Source organism: Chiloscyllium punctatum, chromosome 17, assembly GCF_047496795.1.
Source record: "Chiloscyllium punctatum isolate Juve2018m chromosome 17, sChiPun1.3, whole genome shotgun sequence".
In the NCBI taxonomy this organism is placed as follows: Eukaryota; Metazoa; Chordata; class Chondrichthyes; order Orectolobiformes; family Hemiscylliidae; genus Chiloscyllium; species Chiloscyllium punctatum.
In genome coordinates, this window is record NC_092755.1 from 45099323 (window position 1) to 45122121 (window position 22799).

The 22799-nt window shown below is 41.9% G+C and overlaps 1 protein-coding gene across 1 annotated transcript; it reads right to left on the bottom strand.

The window, feature by feature from the left end:
* Nucleotides 1-546: 546 nt before the first annotated feature.
* On the bottom strand, nucleotides 547-21826 carry mycbp (MYC binding protein). The gene is made up of 5 exons (XM_072587039.1): nucleotides 21749-21826; nucleotides 19223-19295; nucleotides 13801-13849; nucleotides 7115-7244; nucleotides 547-1421 (listed from the first exon to the last, which is right to left on the bottom strand). Exons 1-5 carry the CDS (start codon nucleotides 21761-21763, stop codon nucleotides 1377-1379), a joined length of 312 nt encoding a protein of 103 aa, XP_072443140.1. The 5' UTR covers nucleotides 21764-21826; the 3' UTR covers nucleotides 547-1376.
* Between the last annotated feature and the right edge of the window lie 973 nt (nucleotides 21827-22799).

Below are 22799 nucleotides of genomic sequence, written 5' to 3' on the forward strand. Positions count from 1 at the left end.
TTAATTTTGTGTCAAGGCTGCCCTGGTCCACTTATTCTGGTGATTTAATTTTATCTTGGGATTATTGAATTAGAAGGAATACTGATTGAGAGAGAGAGGGAAAAAAAACAGTTGAGGGAAGAAGAGAATGAACCTGAAAGGGAAGTGAGCAGGCAGGTGGGGAGGGGAAAGAGAGGGAAGAAAATGAGCAGGTAGGCAGGAGTCGGCTGGGGGGGGGGGATGCTGGGAGAGAAAGTGAGCAGGCAGGTGGGGGTTGAGGGGTCAGGGGACAAAGTGAGCAGCAGAGGGAGATAAAGGAAAACAGATGGATGGATTCAGGGAGGAGAGGGCTGGGTGGCCATGAAAGAGAGCAATTGTTTATTTTCTTTGCAGAATGAATTTAATGATTAACCAAAGGAAAATAACAGATTTAGGCACAGTTCCAACTAAAGGGCTGAGAACATTACATGGAGGGGTAGGACAGTCTCTTATGATGTAATTTCCATTGTGAACACAAATCCTGTGTCTGCTTTCTTGAACAGGAATCTTCTAATACTGTTCAATCAATGATGTGCAAAAAAATTTATTGAGTAAATACAAAAAAAAAGGAAAATTTGAACTCCTGTACAACTAGAAAAAAAAACTTGTACATTAATTGAGCCAAATGGGCCTGTTTTCAGTATTAGTACAGTTTGCTGATAAGACTATTCCCTGCTGATCAAACGCATCAGTGCTCAGTGTGGTGTTCGTGGATCATTGCCTGATTTCCAGCTTTCCTCCAAAATACTGGCACAATGACAAGAAACCATCCAACAAGGTCAATATTCAAACTTGACTGCTGCTAAGTTCCACTTGTTCAGTTTGGCTTGTGAACAGATAATGCAGATTCTATTGGCCTAAATGTTACTTAAAGCTGTTAATCCCTAGCTAAAATATCTCTCCATGTCCCCAAACTAACAGGATGTGCAAGACAAGATTATTTAGTATAGCTCCCCACAAAGTGCAAAATGACTTTAGCAAACATGTTTGGTCAAACAGAAAGTTACTAAAATTTGTCTCAGATCTCTGGTAACATCATGCCAATATTAACAAATTTAAAGATCCAACAGTGCTCCAAGAATGAAACATGTGCATGGATTGGAGGGCTATTTCTGAATCAAAGTTTGTGTAGAATTTAAACGCATTTTGTAAAAGTCCTGAATATCTAATTCCAAATGCTTCATTTCAGACAGGCATACAACCATGGCACCATTGTTAGTTGAAAGTAACTTTTTTTGGCATGTGCAATCTCAAAAAAGGATTAGCTGCATTTCTTTCAGAATAGGTGCCAATTCTCCAGATGATTTTAACAGATCCCTTTCATGCGTTCTTCTGATAATGCAGGAAGTCTTGATTTATTATTCAGGTTGCCCTTCCTCTTTTGGGGGTTCGAACTGTGCAAGCTGTGAACAACAGATTGAAATACTTTAGTTGCCATTAAAATGAACTTCCCAGAGACTTGCACATCAAAACTTTGTCACAGACTACACCTAAAAATTCTGCTTTGCTTTCAAAGAAAGAGTTTTAGTTTTGCAGTTCAAGAAAGTAAGAATATAAATTGTTCTACAAAATGCACAAACCAGAACAGGATTTTTAAACAACATTCACTGTAGACTCAGCAGTATAGAACATGAATCAAATCTTTAAATATTTTACTGGAGCAGACACCCCCCCCCCCCACATAAGAAAAAGACCTGCAAATCTAAAAGACCCCTAAATTAAATATTTTTAAAATTTAATTCACACTGTCCAGTTGATTCACCTGTTGGCAGAGGAGATTGGAATTGAATCAACTGACACTAGAGCTAGCCATACTATGAAGCAATGGTTTATACAAGTCTGTAAAGTAACCAGTCCTACACAAACCCCTGTTAATGGGGTGAATGGAACAGGAAACTGAAGTCTCTAAGCTGGGCAGAAAGTTAAAACCCCTTCTAAAACATACCATGATTTTGGATCAGAGACACTCAGACAATCAGGCTTCCCAAAAAAAAAATAAATCAGTAATAAATTTAGAAAGTCAGATGTGCAGCACAGAAACAGATCCTTCGGTCCAACCTGTCCATGCTGACTAGATACCCCAATCTATTCTAGTCCCATTTGCCAACACTTGGCCCATATCTCGCTCAACCCTTCCTATTCATATACCCATCCACCTGCCTTGTTAAGTGTTGCAATTATATCAGCCTCCACTATTTCCTCTGGCAGCTCATTCCATACACACACACACACCATCCTCTGATTTGAGACATTTGTGTCATTGTGCTAGTGTTCCAATGCTTGGTTATCGCAGCAACAGAACCACACCAACATTGTTACTTGAAAATAATTTTAAATTTTAAATCATCTGTTTACTGTAATAAAACTGAAAGCTGCCATGACAGAACAAGAACAGGTGGTCAGACTTCAACTGAAAACAGGTCATTTAGCGATCATGTCTACAGCAGTTCTTTACTGGAACAATCCTAAATTAATTCCACTATTCCATTTTATCCTTATAATCTTTTTTCAGTTCCAAACTCAGTTATTATCCAAACAGTTCCCAAAGATAAGCTTATGCATGTTAGAAGGTTAGCAGAAGTTGGAGACGTAGGGAGGGCTATGGTCATGGAGGGATTAACAGAACTAGAGAGAGATACTGTTGCACCAGAAGCCAATGCATGTCAATAAGCAGAGATGCGCTGGGTGGTCTGGACTTGGTGCTGGCTAGGATAATAGAATCCCTACAGTACAGAAAGAGGCCACATAGCTCAATGAGTCTGCACCAACCCTCGAAACACCATCCAACCCAGACCCAAGCTATGCAAAACTCTTTCTTCCCACAGATTAACAGTTCAAATGCCTCCTCTATTCAAACTTCTTTATTATTCCTCATGCATATATCCAAATCGTTCATACAAATCAAAAAAAAAATCACTGCACATAGCCACCCATATTCCATCAATTTAAAGAGTTTAGTTTTGCACCACATCCATTCCCTCATTCTTGGCAAATTATTGTCTATCCATAGTTGACCAGAAGCTTTAAGGACCAACTATGTTGTTTGGCATTGGAATCACCTGATTGTTAGTCTGGATAGAGGTGCCTCTAATTACATCACAGTGCTGAAAGAGGCCAATTTAATCCAGAAGCTTTCCTAGTACTCACTCACAAAGAACCAGATTTAGTGGATTTCATAACCTGCTAGTAGGGTTGAAAATCAAGTATAAGCTGTTATACTCTCAAACTGTTTAGCCCGGGACCTTTAATAACAGGAAAGAAATGTTATCAAAAAAAAAAGGACATATTTAATCTAGGTATCCCCATCTCAATCAATATCTTCAAACACCCAGTTTTTCCCAAACACCTCAGGTGAGGTGGTAGTACAGTGGCACAGTAATGAAGAACCCAATTGGATGTTCTGGGGACATAGGTTTGACAGTGAAGTTTAAATTCAATAAAAATCTGGAATTTAAAAAAGCTAGACTAATGGCAACCACATGACTACTGTCAATTGTTATAAATACCCATCTAGTTCACCAACTTCCTTCAGGGAAGTAAATCTGTTGTACTTGTCTGATCTACATGTGTTTTCAGACTCTGATGTGGTTGATTCTTAACTGCCTTCTGAAACTGCCCTAGCAAGCCAATCAATGAGCAATCAGGCAGGGGAAACAAGTTATTTCAGCATTGGACAACAACAAATCTATTCTAGCATACTTAGTATACAGCAGAAATGTGGAGAAGACATCTGGTAGGAGAGTTGGCGTAGTGAGACTAACAATGTGTGGGGACAGGGTTGGGCAGCCATCACAATTGACAGGTTTGTGAAATTTGTGGAGAGGGTTTGGTTTCTACCACCTTGATTAAGCCAAAGGTTGCATGAAAATCATTTTCTGTACTGAATGTAATAATCTAGATCTCTTGACACTGAAAACTGAAAATTATATCAATCCAACACCTTTCTCCATCAGGGCACATTTTGATGGATTTTGATTCCCAGACTGGATCTGGGATGGTGAGTAATAGTTAACCTGTGTCATAGCTGGTTCAATCCAAAATTCTCCATATCAGAGAACACCCATAAGTGTTCTCTGTACCACCATTGGTATGATTATATTTTTCATATATTCTGGTGAGTAGAACTGTCTACAGTATACTAGCTGTGGTCAGAATAGTCTTTGTGCATGGAGTTAAATAGAGTTTATAATATCAATTCTGTGATCTTTTATTAGAACAAAGCTAGAAATATGATAGCTCTGAGTTATAGGGACAGGTTGGACAAGCTAGGGCTTTCTCCCTTAGAGCCTAGGAGACTGAGGGGGATCTTATAGATGTATAAGAGATCATGGTTAAAAATCACAACACCAAGTTATAGTCCAACAGGTTTAATTGGAAGCACACTAGCTTTCGGAGTGACGCTCCTTCATAAGGAGGTTGTGGAGGGCTCAATCCTAACACTGGAAAATTTTTGCTATAAATTCTGTGTGATGTACCTGAAATTTTACATTGAAAAATTGTCTGTCTGTTAAGCCTTTCATCTATTAGAACAACATTATGGTTTCACTTCTTTCATGCGTAAATCACAGGGAGCAGGGAAAAGTGGCTGAGCAGAGGCTGATAGCTAGGTTCGGTACTCATAGGGAGGGCCTCAACCAGGACCTTGGGTTCATGTCACATTACAGGTAACCACCATCTCTCACACACACACACACACACCCTCAGACTTAAGACACCCTACACAGACACACACACACACACACACACACACACACACACTTGTGGGGGTGTGGGTGTGTACACACTTGTGGGGGTACATTGTACTTTACTCAAAAACTGCATGCATTCACATAAAACTCCGTTATCCCAGTTTTTAGATTAGAATCAATCTACACATGGCATAGACAGAACACAGGGGGCTAACACCTTCAACGTATTGTCTAGCTATCACCATTGTTAACAGCTAACCTGAGAATGCAACTTTAAAAAGATTTGTGATTTACACATGAAAGTGAAACTATGTTATTCTAACAGATGAAAGGCTTAACAGAATCAATTTTTCAATGTATAATTTCAGTTATATCACACTAAATTTTTGATATAAATTCTGTGTTACGATTGAGCCCTCCACTACCACCTGATGAAGGAGTGACTCTGCAAAAGCTAGTGAGCTTCCAATTAAACCTGTTGGACTATAAGCTGGTGTTGTGTGATGTTTAACTTTGTACACCCCAGTCCAACACCGGCATCTCCAAATTATAGGATCATGAGGGGCATGGATACGATGAATGCACTCAGTCTTTTTCCCCCAGGGTTGGGGAAATCAAAAGGACTAGAGGGCAGCAGTTAAGGTTAGAGTGGAAAGAATAAAAGGGAACCAGAGGGGCAACTTTTTAAAAAAAGTTATGGAATTAGATGCCAGGAGAAGTGGTTGGGGCAGTACATTAACAATATTTAAAAGACATTCTGACAAATACATGGATAGGAAAGATTTAGAAGGATATGGGCCAAGTGCAGGGAAATGGGGTTAGCGTTGGTCAGCATGGACCTGTTTGGGCCAAATGGCCTGTTGCTGTGCTATAGGAGTGTCTGACTCGGAGGTTAAGTTAGTGAAAAAGAGAGAGAAAACAAAAAGGATGCCCAGAAAACAGGGCAAGTTTGTTGGGGCACAAACCAAAAGGGATAAGAGATATAGAAGGTGTTTTAGGAGAGATGAGAGTTACAGGATAGCAGCTGTGCAAAGTAAAGTATAAAGAAAATTGCATTATACCATATATACTCGAGTAATAGTTGACTTAAAAGTCGACTCCTATTTTTGGCCAAATAGCCTGGAATTTTCCAAATATCACATGTAAAAGTCAACCCTAGTTCTTCACAGACAACAGACCAACATTTAGGAGTCGGTGTGCCAGCCATCATCATGCCTCTCTCCAGTCTTCTGGTTGTTCCGCTTTGGTCCCAGTCTGCTGGCTGTTGTGTCCTGCTCTGGGTTTTCAGAATTACCTAATTCATTGTCTTTTCTCTTTATTTAGAGATCATTTGGACTTCGCTAATTGATATGATATGAATTTTGACAGGCATGAAATTCACCCCCTCAAAAGCAGTATCCATGTAATAGTTGATCCCATAAATTTAACCTTAGTTAAAAAAACTATTACACGAGTATATGATAATTTCATATTTAATTTCATGTTTGGTGCCCCCAGAATGAATTACAGAACAATTGACTCAGCAGTATTTAGAAAGAGCCCTTGGCACCTTACTTGCTATTTCAGAAGTTGGTAGCAATTGTGGCAGCAAAGTATAAGGCTGACAGATAGGATGATGGCAGGTGAAGAGACAAAAGGACAAGTGTTGCAACTCCTGAGCTTTAATGAAAAAATACTGTCGGAAAGTACCAAGTTTAGGGTGACTGAGGATTTGACTTGGATTTTCAGAATATCAATAGAGAAGAATAAAAGGAATATGCATTTGGTTGTGGAATCACACTAGACATGTGGAAATGGCAAAGGATAACATGAGGAACACTGCTATTTGGGCAAAACAGGAACCACACCATGGCTCTGAAAGAAAGGGGAAAAGGAACAGGTCTGAAATAGATTCAAATAGCAAGGTAGGGCAATCCTTGGTTGAGAAGGTTACATCATTTGATGAGATGAACGGAGGAAACAGCACAGAAGCGCTTCACAGGAGGCTCCCAAGCACTGAGGATGTCACCTAGACAGGGGACGAAATGTTTGCAAGACAAATTCCCAGCTCGGCGAACAGAACCACAACAACGAGCACCCGAGCTACAAATCTTCTCCCAAACTTTGAACAGATGCATGGATGAGGAGCAGGGAGATTAAGTGTCCTTGCAGGAGATTAAATCAAGGTAGCTGTGAGTCCACGGATTTGTCGAGCAAAATAATAGTCAGAACTTGCTTTATTTTCTTCCATCTCTGAGCATGCATTTCATTCATCTTAGTATTCTGCCTATTGAGTCTTATAAACTTAAGAAAATGATTGATGAAAACTGGATAAATCCAATGTAATAATTCAAAAGGGCTTTACACAATGGGAAACATTGAGCAACTGGGTACAGGTACTCCGTATACCGCATAGCATAGTGCATTACCTTCGCTTTTAAATCCTTATTTTCTTCAAGCAGCAATTCATATTTCTGTCTTAGTTCTATCACTTCAAGTCGCAGTGTTTCCACATCTGCAGTCTCGGGGCCTGATGTTCCCAAATGCTGTTTCAAAAAACTAACAATATTAAGGAAACAAACAATGCACCTTTTAATAGTCAGATTGTTGCACTGAGCTAGCTACACAGAAATGGGGAGAACAGACTTTCTACCATACCATAGCACACTTAAAATATTGCTATAGAAAATGCACTGAAGTTGCATTTAATTATTCTGAATTAAGCTTAAAGCAACAGATTCAATCTCTTTGCTGATCCATCACTAGCTAGTAAGAAAAACCATGAATGATGACAGATTTAAAGTAAGTGAAAGTGGAGGCAGTAAAATAGAAGGCTGACAAAAAGCTTCATGAAGCACGAAAGAACAATTATAAAATTAATTTTTGTTTGCCTTCCTAGGAAATTAAGTCATGGAAGTTAAAATGAAATAGCAAACTTACCCTGCAAATTTATTTCACTCAAATTCTATTCAATTTTCTTTTGAAATTACTGAAAGTCACTGCTTTCACCATCCTGGTAGATGGAAGGTTTGAGGTTATTACCACTCAATGCGGAAAGAATTGAATCCTCATAGCCCCTGACAGCTGTTCCAAAATCTACATTTAGGTTCCCTACTTCTTGAAGGAACAGCAAATGGGATCAGCATTTTGTTGTCCACCTTATCAACCTTGTACTAACTTCTAGCAAATCTCCTCAACCTCCTTTGAAACATGCTAATTACAGCCTAACCAGAGCTTACAGACAGCATCTATACTGGATGAGAGCAAAATGCCAATTAATTGGCAAGTCATTGCTGTCTGACCTGCTGCGCTTTTCCAGCAACACATTTTCAGCTCTGATCTCCAGTCCTCACTTTCTCCCATTGTTAAGAACATACAACATAGAACAGTACAGCATAGTACAGGCCCTTCAGGCCTCGATGTGGTGCCGGCCTTTTATCCAAGATCAAATTAACGTACATACCCTACATTTTACTATCATCTATGTGCCTAGCCAAAAGTCACTTAATGTCCATAATGTATCTGACTACCACTGTTGGCAGTGCATTCCATACACCCACAACTGTGTTTGAAAAACCTACCCTCATATCTCCCCAAAACTTCCTCCAATCACCTTAAAATTATGTCCCCCCGCGATAGCTATTTCCACCCTGTGAAAACATCTCTGGCTATCCACACCTCTTATCTTGTACGCTTCGGTCAAGTCACCTCTCATCCTTCTTTGCTCGAATGATAAAAGCCTTAGTAACCTCAACCTTTCTTCATAAGACATGCCCTCCAGTCCAGGCAGCACCTGGTAAATCTCCTCTATATCCTCTCTAAAGCTTCCACATCTTTCCTATAATGAGGCGTCCAGAACTGAACACAATATTCCAAGTGCGGTCTATCCTGGCTCTACAGAGATACAGCATAACCGCACAGCTCTTAAACTCAATCCCCCTTCTAATGAAAGCCAACACGCCATGTGCCTTCTTAACAACCCTATCAACTTGGGTGACAACTTTGAGGGACCTATGGACATGGACCCAAAGATCCCTCTGTTCCTCTACACTGCCAAGAATTCTGCCTTTAACCCTGTAATCCGCATTCAAATTCGACCTTCCAAAATGAATCATTTCACACTTGTCCAGGTTGAACTCCATCTGCCACTTCTCAGCCCAGCTCTGCATCCTGTCAATGTCCCACTGCAATCTACAACAGTCTTCTGCCCTATCCCTTCCACCCTGTGTCATCAGCAAACTTATTAACCCATTGTTCCACTTCTTCATCCAACTCATTTATATGAAAAAAAATCACAAACAGAAGAGGTCCCAGAACATCAGATCCCTGCTGGTCACCAGAGCTCCAGGCTGAATACTCTGTCTTCTATATGCCAGCCAATTTCCGTCTCTCATGCGTCCTAACTTTTTGAATGAGTTTACCACGAGGAACCGTGACAAACGCCTTGCTAAAATCCATATACTCCACGTCCACTGCTCTACCTTCATCAATATGCTTTGTCACATCCTCAAGACCTCACAAAGCCATGCTGACCGACTATCTCTAATCAAACTATCCTTTTCCAAATAAGGAAATCCAGATGGAGAATCCTCTCCCATACTTTGCCCACCACTGACATAAGACTGACTGGTCTTAATTCCCACAATTACCCCTACTCTCTTTATTGAGAATTTGCCACCCTCCAATCATCTTATACTATCCAAGTGGACAGGGAGGACAAATATCATCGCCAAAGGTGCAGCAATCTCTTCCATCACTTCCCCTAGTAACATTGGGGATATCTCATCTGGCCCAGGGGGCTTATCTATCCTCATGTTTTTTCAAAATTTCCTTCCTAACATTAACCTGTTCGAGCATATCAGCCTATTTCACAGTGTCCTCACAAATGACAAGGTCCCTCTCACTAGTGAATATTGAAGCAAAGTATTCATTAAGGACCTCCCCAACCTCCTCCAATTCCAGGCACAAGTTCCCTCCAATATCCCTGATCAGCCCTACCCTAACTCTGGCTATCTTCTTGTTCCTCACAAGAGTGTAGAACACCTTGGGGTTTTCCTTAATCCTGCACAAAGGCTTTTTCATGCCCCTTTCTAGCTCTCCCAAGTCCATTCTTCAGTTCCTGCCTGGCTACCTTGTAACCCTCTAAAGCCCTCTCTGATCCTTGCCTCCTCAATCTTAAGTAAGCTTCCTTCTTCCTCTTGGCTAGATGTTCCACATCTCTTGTCATCCAAGGTTCCTTCACCCTACCATCCCTTTCTTGCCTCAGTGGGACAAACCTATTCAGCACTCAAGTGCTCCTTAAACAACCTCCACATTTGTCATGCATTTCCCTGAGAATACTTATTCAACTTATGCTCCACAGTTCCTGTCTAATACCATTGTAATTCCCCCTCCCCCAAATAAATACTTTCCCATACTGTCTGCTCCTATCGCTCACTCCGACTATAGTTAAGGTCAAGGAGTTGTCATCACCAAAATGCTCTTCTGAGAGATCGGACAGCTGACCTGGTTTGTTGCCAAGCACCAAATCCAGTATAACCTCCACTCTAGTCAAGTCTCTCTATCTACATACATACAGAGTCAAGAATCGTTCTTGGGCACAACTGACAAAATCTTCTCCATCCAAACTATTTGCACTAAGTAGATTCTAATCAATATTAGAAAAGTTGAAGTCACCCATGACAACCCTGTTACTTCTGCACCTTTCCAAAAATCTGCTCCTCCATGTCTTTGTTATTGGGGGGGGGGGTCTATAGAAAACACCCAATAAAAGTGACCACTTCTTTTCTGTTTCTGACTTCCACCCATACTGACTCAGTAAACAAACGCTCCTCAATGATGCAGCTGTGATACTATCCCTGACTTGCAATACCACTCCTCCTCTTTTACCTCCCTCCCTATTCTTTTTGAAATATCTAAACTCTGGAACATCTAACAACCATTCCTGTCTTTGTGATATCCAAGTCTCTGTAATGGCTACAACACTAACTGCTTTCTCTTTATATTGGTATTTCTTATGCATTGCACTGATCAGTGCAAAGCCTCAGTAAAATTTTTTTTAAGCAACACTTTCAGTGTATCCCACCAAATTCAACTCCCAATGGAAATGCAATTCCTTACATCCCTGCCCAATCTCTCAGGCTGCCATTAAATCTATATTCTGGATTAGTGGTGCTGGAAGAACACAGCAGTTCAGGCAACATCCGAGGGGCAGTAAAATCAACGTTCTTCCTTTACCTTCCAAAGGACATCTCTTCACATTTCTCTATTGCTCACTTCATATGTTCAGATAGAATGCCGTTAGCTTTAACACCTTCCCATTTACCTTAACATCTGATAAATAAATGGCTTGAAACTTCTGTCAAGCTCCCTGTCTCTTCCTGAATTATTCTGCTTATTTTTCCCCAAATTGCTTCTCTGCCCTACCTCCCTGTTAAATGGGATAGTTTTTAAACAAAACTAGCAATTCCAGACTGGACACTCATGAGACACGTGGACTATTAACAGCAGGATTGTGTTAAACCAGAATAAAACCTCATTGCCCAGCATATTCCCATTCCAATACCATCATGAAGGCAGGGAATCAACCCTAGATCAAAGAAGGCTGCAGGAGAGCCTACCAAGAGCAGAACCAGGCAAAATGAGATGTCAATTAGTGAAGCTAAAACACAGCACTAAAACGCCCAGTGTTAACAGAATGAGAGTAAGCTTTCCCACACTAACGAATAGGATACAGCTTTTGCAGTCTTGTCACAACCAGTTGTGGTGGCAGACATTTATGGCCTGTCCACTCATTTAATTATCCCCATTCTCAGTGATTGGGAAACCCAGCACATCATTGAAAAGTCAAGCCTGAAGCATTTGTGAACTTCAGCCACAAGTACCGAGTTGAGAATTCACCTTGGTGTACGCCTAACAACCCAAGTAGCATAGATTTTATTCTCAAAGCAATTCATACCATTCTATGTGACTCAATAGGAGGCTTATAATGGAGCTAGACAAGATTGGAATTAAACCAAAGGGGAGGTATTGTATATAGTTTTGTTCACCACAGTATGGAAGGATGTGATTATACTCAAGAGGGTGCAGAGGATGTTTCCTAGGCAAAAGCATTTCAACTAAAGATAGGATGGAGTTCAGTTTTTCTTGGAGCAGGGAAGACTGGGTGGAAAGTGGTATGAAGAGGAGATCCACCCTGACTAAGGTGTGCAAATTAACCAAGGCATTGATAGGGTGGACAATAAGAATCCTTTTCCATAAATAGATAAATCAAGAACCAGGGTGATAGATTTAAGGTAATGTGTAGGAGGTTTGGATTGAAGGAAGAATGTTTCACAGAGGGATTCCAGTCTTTATCTGGGACTAAGAAGGATGGGAGAGCAGAAACCATCACAACAACATTTTGTAAATACTTACATGAACACTTGATACATCTTAGCATAGAAGGCTTTGGGCCAAATGCCAAGGTGAGACTAGAATGGATAAGTGCTTGATGTCGCCACAATAGACTATAAGGCCCCTTATGTGTTGCTAGAAAAGCGCAGGTCAGGCAGCATCCAAAGAGCAGGAGAATCGACGTTTCGGGCATAAGCCCTTCTTCAGGACGCTGCCGGACCTGCTGCACTTTTCCAGCAACACATTTTCGGCTCCGATCTCTAGCATCTGCAGTCCTCACTTTCTCCTATAAGGCCCCTTTCCATGCTGTAAAACTCAGATCAGGAATCTGCTGAAGGCAATGGCTACTGCAAGACTCTATACTCTAGCAGTATTCTGACAATAGTCCTAGCTTCTATATTTCAATAGAAATCTCCGCTCCAATTTGTTTAGACAGCAGTGACTGGTAACAATTTGACTGCCATTTAAGAGCTTCTCTAGATCAAAATTATGCATCTTTGCTCACCACATTAGCACAATCACTTCTTTTGCCCTAGAGCGCACATTACAATCTGCAGGCAACCCTCAACTTGGATGAATAAACCAATTAAGCCCTAACGTAAAGAATATACTTACTTTTCCATTTTTTTGAATGTGGACTGAAGTGAATTTTAAAAGTTTTTTCCCCTCTCCAATACACAACTGTTCATTCAAGCAGGAGAGAACACCTAGTTACAAACCAGTTGGAAGCAGGATTGTGTGCAAATGTACTTTCAGTCAGCAATGAGTGTAAATTTGAGGAGTTAAGACAGATTTTTAAGTGGTAATGAGTTGAACAGATCTGAAGAGAAGGCAGGAAAATGAGATTCAGGAGCATAGCAGCCATGACTGAATGGCAGAGCAGACTCGATAGGCCAAATGGCCTAATTCTGCTTCTATATCTTATGAACTTATACACTTCATAAGATCATGAGGGGCATGGATAGAGTGAATGCACTCAAGCTTTTTCCAAGGGTTGGGGAATCAAGGACTAGAGGGCATCAGTTTAAGGTTAGAGGGGAAAAGAATAAATGGGAACTGGAGGCAACCTTTTGCTTTTTTAAAAACTCAGTGGTATAGACATGGAATAAGCTGCCTGCAGAAGTGGTTGAGGTGGGTAAATTAACATTTGAAAGGCAACCAGAACACCTGGGAGGAAACCCATGCAGACATGAAGCAAATATGCAAACTCCACACAGTTGCCAGAGACTGGAATCAAACCCAAGTCCCTGCTGCTGTGAGGCAGCAGCGCTAACCACAGAGTCATCTTGTTCTATCTGGAGATAATTTGGTTGTGTGAAATGCCAGCCTTCTTCTATTTCTACCAAATTGGAAAATTAAAAAAATCTAGAATCAGTGAAACTGACCACACAGCTGTTTGAATCTTGTAAGTATCCAACTGGTTACTTTTTAGTCCTTTCAATAGAAGAAATCAGCCATTTTAAACCAATCTGGTCTGTGTGCAGCTCTAACCTCATGCCTTCTGGAATGGGTCACTTAAATTTATCTTAAATCATGACAGTAGTCCAAGTCCAGCACAATCACACCAACTTGATAAGGACAATGAAACACAGGCAATAAATGCTGACCTAGCAGCAGTATCTACACCTCAAGCGTGAACTAACAAGGTCACAGCTTTTTCAACGCAGACTTTCTGAATGAAGTCAGTGTTTTCTGTTCTTCTTCGAGCAATAAAGGATACTCCATTGCATTGTTGGGCTTCTCCGGCTCCTCATAGAGGGCAACCAGCACTGAAAAACATAACATTTCAATTCTATACATTCACTAAATACTATAACAGCATGCAAACGCAAAAACAAAAACCAAAATTTTAAGGTACCATGATTAAACTATCCCACATGCTCTATGGCTTTTAAGGCACAGAATGTACTCTGCAGCAAATATCAATGTAACTTGTACACAGATTTTGGTAGCATCACTGAGTCAAGCCCTGAAGGGTACATCTGTTTGATTGGGGCTAGACCAGACAGCAAGAATGCATTCTATCATCTTAACCAGTCTACCCTAATGAAGTAGCCCATGCTTTCAACATCTGAGGTGTCACAAATGGAACTGAATGCACATTCAATGAACATCCATTTTTGAACTGATGCCGGAAGAAAGATTTCTGATGAAGCAGGTGAAGATATAAAGCAATAGCAAGTGGACCATTTACAGCAACAACCCCTCAAATTTCTAATTTACACATCACTCTCAGCAACATAATCCAAAAATAGTCTTAGGATTTCATTTCCCTGCACTTTGACCTTTGGCATTGGCACATTAACAAGTAGTGTACTCAACATTCAGTACTAAATGAGCAGAAATCTCCCAAAATATTCTTGCAGATGCTAGAAATCAGACTTTTAAAATACTGGAAATAATCAGCTTCGATAGCAGCCTGTGGAGAAGAGTTCCAAAGAACAGTGGTATTCAACAAGGGGACATAAATTTAAGGTGAAGGGTAGAAGGTATGGGGGGGGGGGGGGGGGTTGTGGATGTCAGTTCTTTACCCAGAGTGTGGTGGGGGCATGGAATGCTCTGCCTGTGGGGGTGGCAGAGTCAGAATCATTGGCGACCTTTAAGCGGCAATTGGATAGGTACAGGATGGGTGCTTAAGCTAGGACAAATGTTCGGCACAACTTCATGGGCCAAAAGGCCTGTTCTGTGCTGTATTGTTCTATGTTCTATGTTCAACTCAAAATCATTGTAATGACTTGGTTTAAGAGATCATAAAATATTGGAGCTGTAAGTTTAACATGGTAAGTTACCTGTTTTGCAGTTTACTGACAGCAAAGGTGTAGGATCAAATTACTGCAGATGCAGGAATCTGTACTGAAAACTAGACACTGGAGATCACAGCAGGTCAGGTGCAACTACAGTCAAACAGCAATCTAATGCAAGTCTAGATGACTCTTCACCAGAGTTAAAGTGAAGTGTGGAAGGGGCAGCACTTTTTCGATAGTTGTGGTTAGTGGTGGTGGATTAGGAATGCTGATAGTTCAGATTAAGTTATCAGAATCTAAGAATGGCAAAAGAGTGGTGTATCTAACTGCCAGACTTGAAAGAACAAACAGTCCCACTGGAGTGGGTAGGGAGGGGAGAGGAGAATAGGTCATGGTGACAGAGAAGGTGACAAGCTAAAGAAAGGGATGGAATGGCAGTTGGTTCACAAACTATTTATTGCTTCTGGACAATGGAAACATCCTGAGAGTTTACAATAAACAGACTTCAAATCTTCCAAACCCTGGGAAGGTGTTGTAGGTGTCAACTTGTAAACTGTTATGATGTTAACCATCTATTTGTTTCTCAGAGGAAGGGGGTCTGGAATCATGAATAATAAATTATTTACTCCTGGATATAAAGGAGTTCACACTTCGCAGGGATGGGATAAAGAAAACCATTATGAAATCAGATTACTGACCTTTTCTTCAAATCAATTAACATTATGGGCAGAAAACACAGGTTCTCTGTTCAGCAACAAAAAAAAGTTGGTTTTGACTGAGTCACAAGGGGCATAGATTATGAAAGCAAGGAGGGTGATGTTGAGCTTGCACAAGACACTTGTTTGAGTACTGTGTACAGTTGTGGGTGCCACATTCAGTAATCAAGTTGAGTGGACACGATGTAGGAATGATTTACGAGATATGGCTCCAGTTTGAGGAACTTCAACTATGATTGATGGGAGTTGGGGACTGTTCATCCTGGAGAGAAGGCAGTGAGGGGAGATCTGAATGGGGTTTTCAAAATCATGAGTGGATTGGACAGAGAAGATAAAGTGAAACTATTTCCACTTGCAAAAGAAACAAGAACAAGGGGCCTTAGATTTAAAGTGACATGCAACAAAGCAAGGGTGATGCAAAAAGAAATTGCTCACACAGGGAGTAGTTAGGGTTTGGAGACTACTGCCTAAAACTTGGAGGCGGGAAGTTCAGTTAAGGCATTCAAGAGAATAATGGATAGTTTTTTTGGATCGTAATGGAATGCAGGGATTTGGGGATAAAACACTAGATGATAGGCTGTAATTTCTGGTCCGGCTCTGTAAGCACAGTGAATTAATGGCCTCTTGAGATTCTGTGACTGTCAAAAGCAGGAGAGGCATTCTTTAGTCAAAAAAAACATATCCTGCAACTTTCTAGAGTAAGAGATTTGTTCTGGCATGGTCAGGAAAGGAGAATCATTGGAAATGGCTTTACCAGCTGGTGGTGGATTTCAGAAACTCTGAAAATTGGGAAAAGTACATCAATACAGTCATTCAGTTACAATTAGTTGGGGGTACAGGAGTCCATCTGAAACTGGGAGCAACTGTGGACTGCAATCCTGTAACAAGGTGACTAACTTCAAAAAGGGAAATGGTCCTCTCTGTAGTTTGCTCAATAGTGCTCTTAGCCATTCCTCACAATGAAAGTTTTAAAATGTGAAATGTTGCCTTTCAACTAAGTTTGGCAGGGGGTTGGAGGGAAAATTAGGGGTGAGAGAAGAACTTGTTTTTAAATACTGTTAGTCTCAAACAGAGACAAAATATTAACCCTTTCTCCACAGACACAGGTGGGTGGGTGACCATGTCCAGATATTTTTTGCTTTAATTCCTCCCATTAAATATTGGAAAGACAGTTCTAGAATATACCTGATCAGGTCCTGGGGATCTAACCACCTTTTGTGTTTCAAGACTTCCAGCACTTCCCTCCTCTGTAATATGGACTTTTTCAAGATGTCACCATCTATTTCCCTACATTCTATATCTTCCATGTCCTTTCCCACAGTAAATATTGATACAAAATACTTGTTTAATATCTCCCCCATCTCCTGTGACTCCACACAAAGGCCACCTTGCTGATCTTTGAGGGGCCCTATTCTCTCCCTAGTTACCTTTTGTCCTTGATGTATTTGTAAAAACCCTTTGGATTCTCCTTAACTCTTTTTGCCAAAGCTATCTCATGTCCCCTTTCTACCCTCCTGATTTCCTTCTTAAGTATACTCCTACTGCCTTTATACTCTAAGGATTCATTTGATCTTTCTTGTCTATACATGACATATGCTTTCTTCTTTTTCTTAACCAAACTCTCAATAGGGAATCCAGCATTCCCTATACCTACCAGCCTTTCCTTTTACCCTAACAGGAATATACTTTCTCTGGCCTCTCGTTATGTCATTTCTGAAGGCTTCCATTTTCCAGCTGTCCCTTTACCTGTGAACATCTGCCCCAATCAGCTTTTGAAAGTTGTCGTCTAATACCATCAAAATTGGCCTTCCTCCAATTTAGAACTTCAACTTTTAGATCTGGTCTATCCTTTTCCATCACTATTTTAAAATTAATAGAATTATAGTTGCTGGCCCCAAAGTACTCCCCCACTGACATCTCAGTCACCTGCCCTGCCTAATTTCCCAAGAGTAGGTCAAGTATGACTAATTTTTTGCAATTGCCCCCTTACAATATTATTTGTTTTCCATTATGTGGAAGTGCTGGTGTTGGAATGGGGTGTACACAGATCACACAACATCAGGTTATAGTCCAGCAAGTTTATCTGGGGCACTAGCTTTTGGAGCGCTGCTCCTTCATCAGGAGCTTGTGCAGTATATTCTGCAGCCACAGCGCTTCAAAAGCTAGCACTTCCAGGTGAAGCTGTTGGAACATAACTTGGTGTTGAGAGATTTTTAAAGTTTATTTTCCACTGTCCTTTGAAAAAGTTTACACCCTTTGTTATACATCAATAGGTCCTTGGTATCTGCTGAGGGGATGGAGGCTTCTCACCACTATCTACAGCCATTTGTCTAAATGAATTGAGCTAAATTCCTTAAGATTAATTTGTCAGTTTGTTTCACTTACAATTTCAGTATACCTACATAGAAATATGTAATGGCAATTACTTAAGGCCTTTGATTATGGGAACTTTGAATATGCAAATGGGTTCTGACTTTCCCACTTACACTTTACTATGTAACAAGTTTTTCTTCACCACTAAGATTTCCGTGAAGCACTTCATTATCTTATCTGGTTGCCATGAGTATTTAGGCCATATGCTGACTGTGGAAACTGTTGCCTCAACTAACAATTCTTTTCAGCAATTGGTGACTCCAACACCCATCATCACAACAGTTTATATGACAGGATAAAAGGGTGTTGATTGGTTTGTAATTAGACACTGGCCATTGTGTTGCCATGGAGACAGTCTCGTGTTACATAAATTGTTGTGATGGTTGGAAATTTGGCATTCTCAGTCCCAATTCGTGAAACACAAGAAACACGGGCAATATATCTCTTCAGCGATACCTTTTGTTGGCATTCTTATGCTGTAGAAAACACAGCAACTAATTTGCACACAGCCAGTTCCTACTGACAGGAATATGAGAAGGATCAGATAATCTGTTTAGTGGTGTCGGTTGAGGCCACCAGTCAGGTATCCCTGCCTGTATTTCAAATTGCATCCTTTGTGTATCCACCCAAAAGGGCAGACCTGTTGGACTGACTATTTGAAAAGGCAGCTGCTCTAATACTCCTACATTGAAAGAATCCATATAGATCATTTGCTCAGCTGTTGAATCACTGATTACCTGACTGGGGCATCCAAAATGCCAACCCCTTGAACCAAGTTAAGAAGAAAAACATGAGAGGAAGGGTCAGATTATTGTTGCTTTCAAGATGTACCTAAGATCTGCTTCAATGTTCCAAGATTTGTTCAATACCTGCCCAAATATTACCACTGGGGACTTCTGCATCTGATTTTGTTGCCTAAGATGTCTATGAACATCCCCAGAATGTTTCATATTTATATATGAATACAATAAGGCATTCAGATGCACTGCAGAAATTCACCAAGACTCATTAGACACCACTTCGAAACCAACATCCAGAACAGGGGCAGCAGATACTTGCAAGATCCGTTTCACGCCACACATCATCCTGAATTGGTGTATATATAAAACACTGTTCCATCAGTATCACAAGGTGAAAATCCTGGAACTCCCTTCTTGTGTGTGTACCTACAGCACATGGACTGCAGCAGTTAAAGAAAGCAGCTCACCACCACACCTCAGGGACAATTAGAGCAATACAGGCTAGGCCAGCCCAGCCAGGAACACCTACATCCCACAAATGAACAAAAAAAGTGAAAACAGCACCTCACCTTTTGTAAGTGTATCCAGTACACCACCTTTCTCTAAGTATCTACGAAATTGCTCTCTACGGGAATCACCAGCCTGGAGAAAAACAAGAGGAAGAGGAATGATGTGTTTATGCCACTAATAGGTACATGCATTTGACATGTCTATGATAGCTCCTTGACTCCATTCCTATCCTCCATGGACCCAACTGGCATTCCAGATACCGTGTGCAGGAAGTGCTAACAGAGAAACATGAGCTCCGAGGGGGTCACAATGCAGCTCAAGGGACTGGAGGAAAGAAGGGAATGGGTGACCACCAGGCAGTCAAGGAGAAACAGGCAGGTAGTGCAGGATTCCCCACCCCAGGTCCTACCCACAAATCAGTTTTCCATTCTGGAAGCTGATGAGGGCATTGGTTCCTCAAGAAAGCACAGACAGAGCCAAGCTTCTAGCGCCAGAAGCAGCTGGACTGTCCAAGATTTGGGGAAGAAAGCAGGAGCAACAATGATAGGGATTCATTTAAGGAACAGCCAGGTGTTTCTCTGGCCACAGAAATGACTCCAAGGTGATATTACCTCTGTGCCAGGGTCAGGGATGCCACAGAGGCTGCAGGATGACAAGACAGAGGTTGTAGTACATCATTACCAATGACATTGGAAATGAGGGACAGGCATCAAGAATTTAGGTAGCTGAGCAATATAGTCTAAAGAGCAGGATCTCAGATTTCCAGATTACTCCAACTGCCATGTGCTAGTGAGGAGAGAAATAAAAGAATAAGTCAGGTGAATGCTTGGCTCAAGAGTTGGTACAGCAGGGAGGGTTTAGATTCCCGAATAACAGGAACTGTTTCTGTGGAAGATGGAACCTTTTGGGGCAGCATGGTGGCTCAGTGGTTAGCACTGCTGCCTCACAGCACCAGGGTCCCAGGTTTGATTCCAGCCTTGGATAACTGTCTGTGTGGAGTTTGCACATTCCACCTGTGTCTGCGTGGGTTTCCTCCCACAGTCACAAAGAGGTGAATTGGCTATGCTAAATTGCCCATAGTATTAGGTGCATTAGTCAGAGGGAATGGGTCTGGGTGGGTTACTCTTTGGAGGGTCGATGTGGACTTATTGGGCCGAAGGGCCTGTTTCCACACTGTACGGAATCTAATTTAATCAAGCAGAATGGCCCCCACCTGAACCAGAATGGGGGTTCTTTGCACGTGGGTTTGTGCGCACCACTGGGAGAAATTAGTTAGGCAAGGGGAAGGGACAGCGCCACATTGAATTTCAAGGTTATAAAAGGTAAGGCTGGATAGCCTCTCCTTTCATTCTAGGAATATTATCAGTAACTTCAACATAACATCCTTAAAAGCCTGAGTGAAGAAGGTAAACCTGCTAAATATCTTAACTACCCTACCTAGGCATGATGCAAATTTCAAAGAATTGTGTCTGAACCGATAAATCTCACTGTTCTACAATAAGGGCCAAAGCCCATCCATTAATTGTATAATTCCTGCCTTTGTTTTGCCAAAATGTAATACCTTGCATTTAACCAAATGAAACACCATCTGCCACTCCTCAGCCAATTGGCCCAAATGATCAAGATCTCTTTGCAATGTTAGATAACCTTCATCACGGTCCACAATATCACCAATTTTGGTGTTATCTGCAAACTTACTCACCACACCACTACCATACCACTCAGGTAAAAGACAATCAAAAGCAGACCCCCAAATGTCCCCACATCCAGACACCCAAAAATCAGTCATCCCAATGCTCTCTCCCCAGTCCTTCTTGTCAAATCCAACACCCACCAACCCTCCCCCAACTCACCTCTCCACCACGTCTTCCATCCCACTCTCCTCCCCCTAGACACCACACTTTCTCTTGCCACTGCCTCCTCAAACATCCTCCTTAATCTTACCCAACTCACTCCATGTGACCCCCACTCACCCTATCTCACTCCATCTACTCACCCCTGCCTTCCACCCACTTGCCCTATACAAAACCCAATTTCACCCAGCACCCCCCCCAAATCCCACTTATGAACTCTAGCACATGGCACCAACTTCTCCTTCAGCCATTCTCCATTTCCCCTGTCTCCCCCCTCAGGTCACCCTCACTGCAGACCACAACCCCAGGCATTCCCACAACAGACCCTCTTCCCCACCCACCCCAAACCTAGTTGTATCCACAACAGACCCTCTCCCCCACCCCAAACGCAGTCGACCCCACTCCAGACGCCACCCACCCCCAAAATCCTACTCGTCCCCACTCTAGACCCTCCCCCACAAACCCCATCGTCCTCACTCCAGACCCTTCCCCTCAAGCCCAGTCATCTCCACTACAGACCCTCTTACCGCCCCGAACTCAGTCACTCCCACTGCAGACCCTCCCCTACAAACCCCGTCGTCCTAACTCCAGACCCGGCCCATTGGGTTATCCCAGAGTTACCCCAACCCGTCCCTGCTCCTGGGCTCTCCTCAAGTGATCCTCACCCCAAACTCCCGCTCGCCCCCGGGTTGTACCCACTCCAGACCCTTTCCTCGTTTCGCCCACCCTTACCCGGTAATGCGCCATCTTCTCTCTCTCTCCCTCTCCGCTCGAAGGCCCGCAGTGCGCCTCTTGTTTCCGGAATTTGTTGCCATGACAACGAGCCAGGGCCGCCCACCCCACCCGCCCCCCATCATCAACGGTCCGTCCACGAGGAGGCAGCGGCCAATCAGCGGCCGGGCCCAGGTCCCGCCCCCCCGAATGTTCCCGCCTCCAGGTTGTGTCCGTTAGCGCCCCGCTCCGGCGGTGCGATGTCAGGGAACGGCTGTGGGGAAATAAAGGACCAACGGTAGAAAAGTGCAAAGCAAAATTGGATGACAGAGGTAAAACCAACGGAGTAACAGCAACCAGAGCAATAGCACAAAAAGTGTAAAAATGTTGAAAAGGCAAACCTGAATTTATTGCATTAAACGGAGCAATTGCAATAAGAATAATAGATGAAGAGTTTAAAAATGTTGTAAGTGAGTATGATGTAAATGTTATTACTGAGGCATGGCTGTAAGGTTACACGGCTGGGAACCAAATATCCAAAGGTATATTTAGAAAGGAGAGGCAAGGGAGAACAGAGAGGTGGTGTTTTTTTCTCTTAGTAAAGCATGGAATCAGCAGAATAATAAAGGACGAAATAAAGAACTGTAGACGCTGGAGATCTGAAGCAAACAAAAATAGAAATATCAGGAGAAACTCAGCAGGTCTGGTAGCATCTATGAACTGAAATTCTTCAGATGTTCTGAGGGAAGATCACTGGGCTCAAAACGTTTACTCTTCACAAACACAGCCAGACCTGCTGAGATCCTCCAGCAATTTCTGTTTTTGTTAATAATGAAGGCTATTGCCTTGGAAAATACACATAGAATCCCGTGGAACTAAGAAGCAACAAAGGAGCGAAAACAATAGTAGATGTTGTCTAAAGGCCTCCGTTCAGTTATACTGAGGTAGGGGATAATACTAAACTAAAATTTAAAATACCTGTACGTGCAATGAGGTTGCTCCAGTAATTAGATTAGATTACCTATAGTGTGGAAACAGGCCCTTCGGCCCAACAAGTCCACACCGCCCCGCC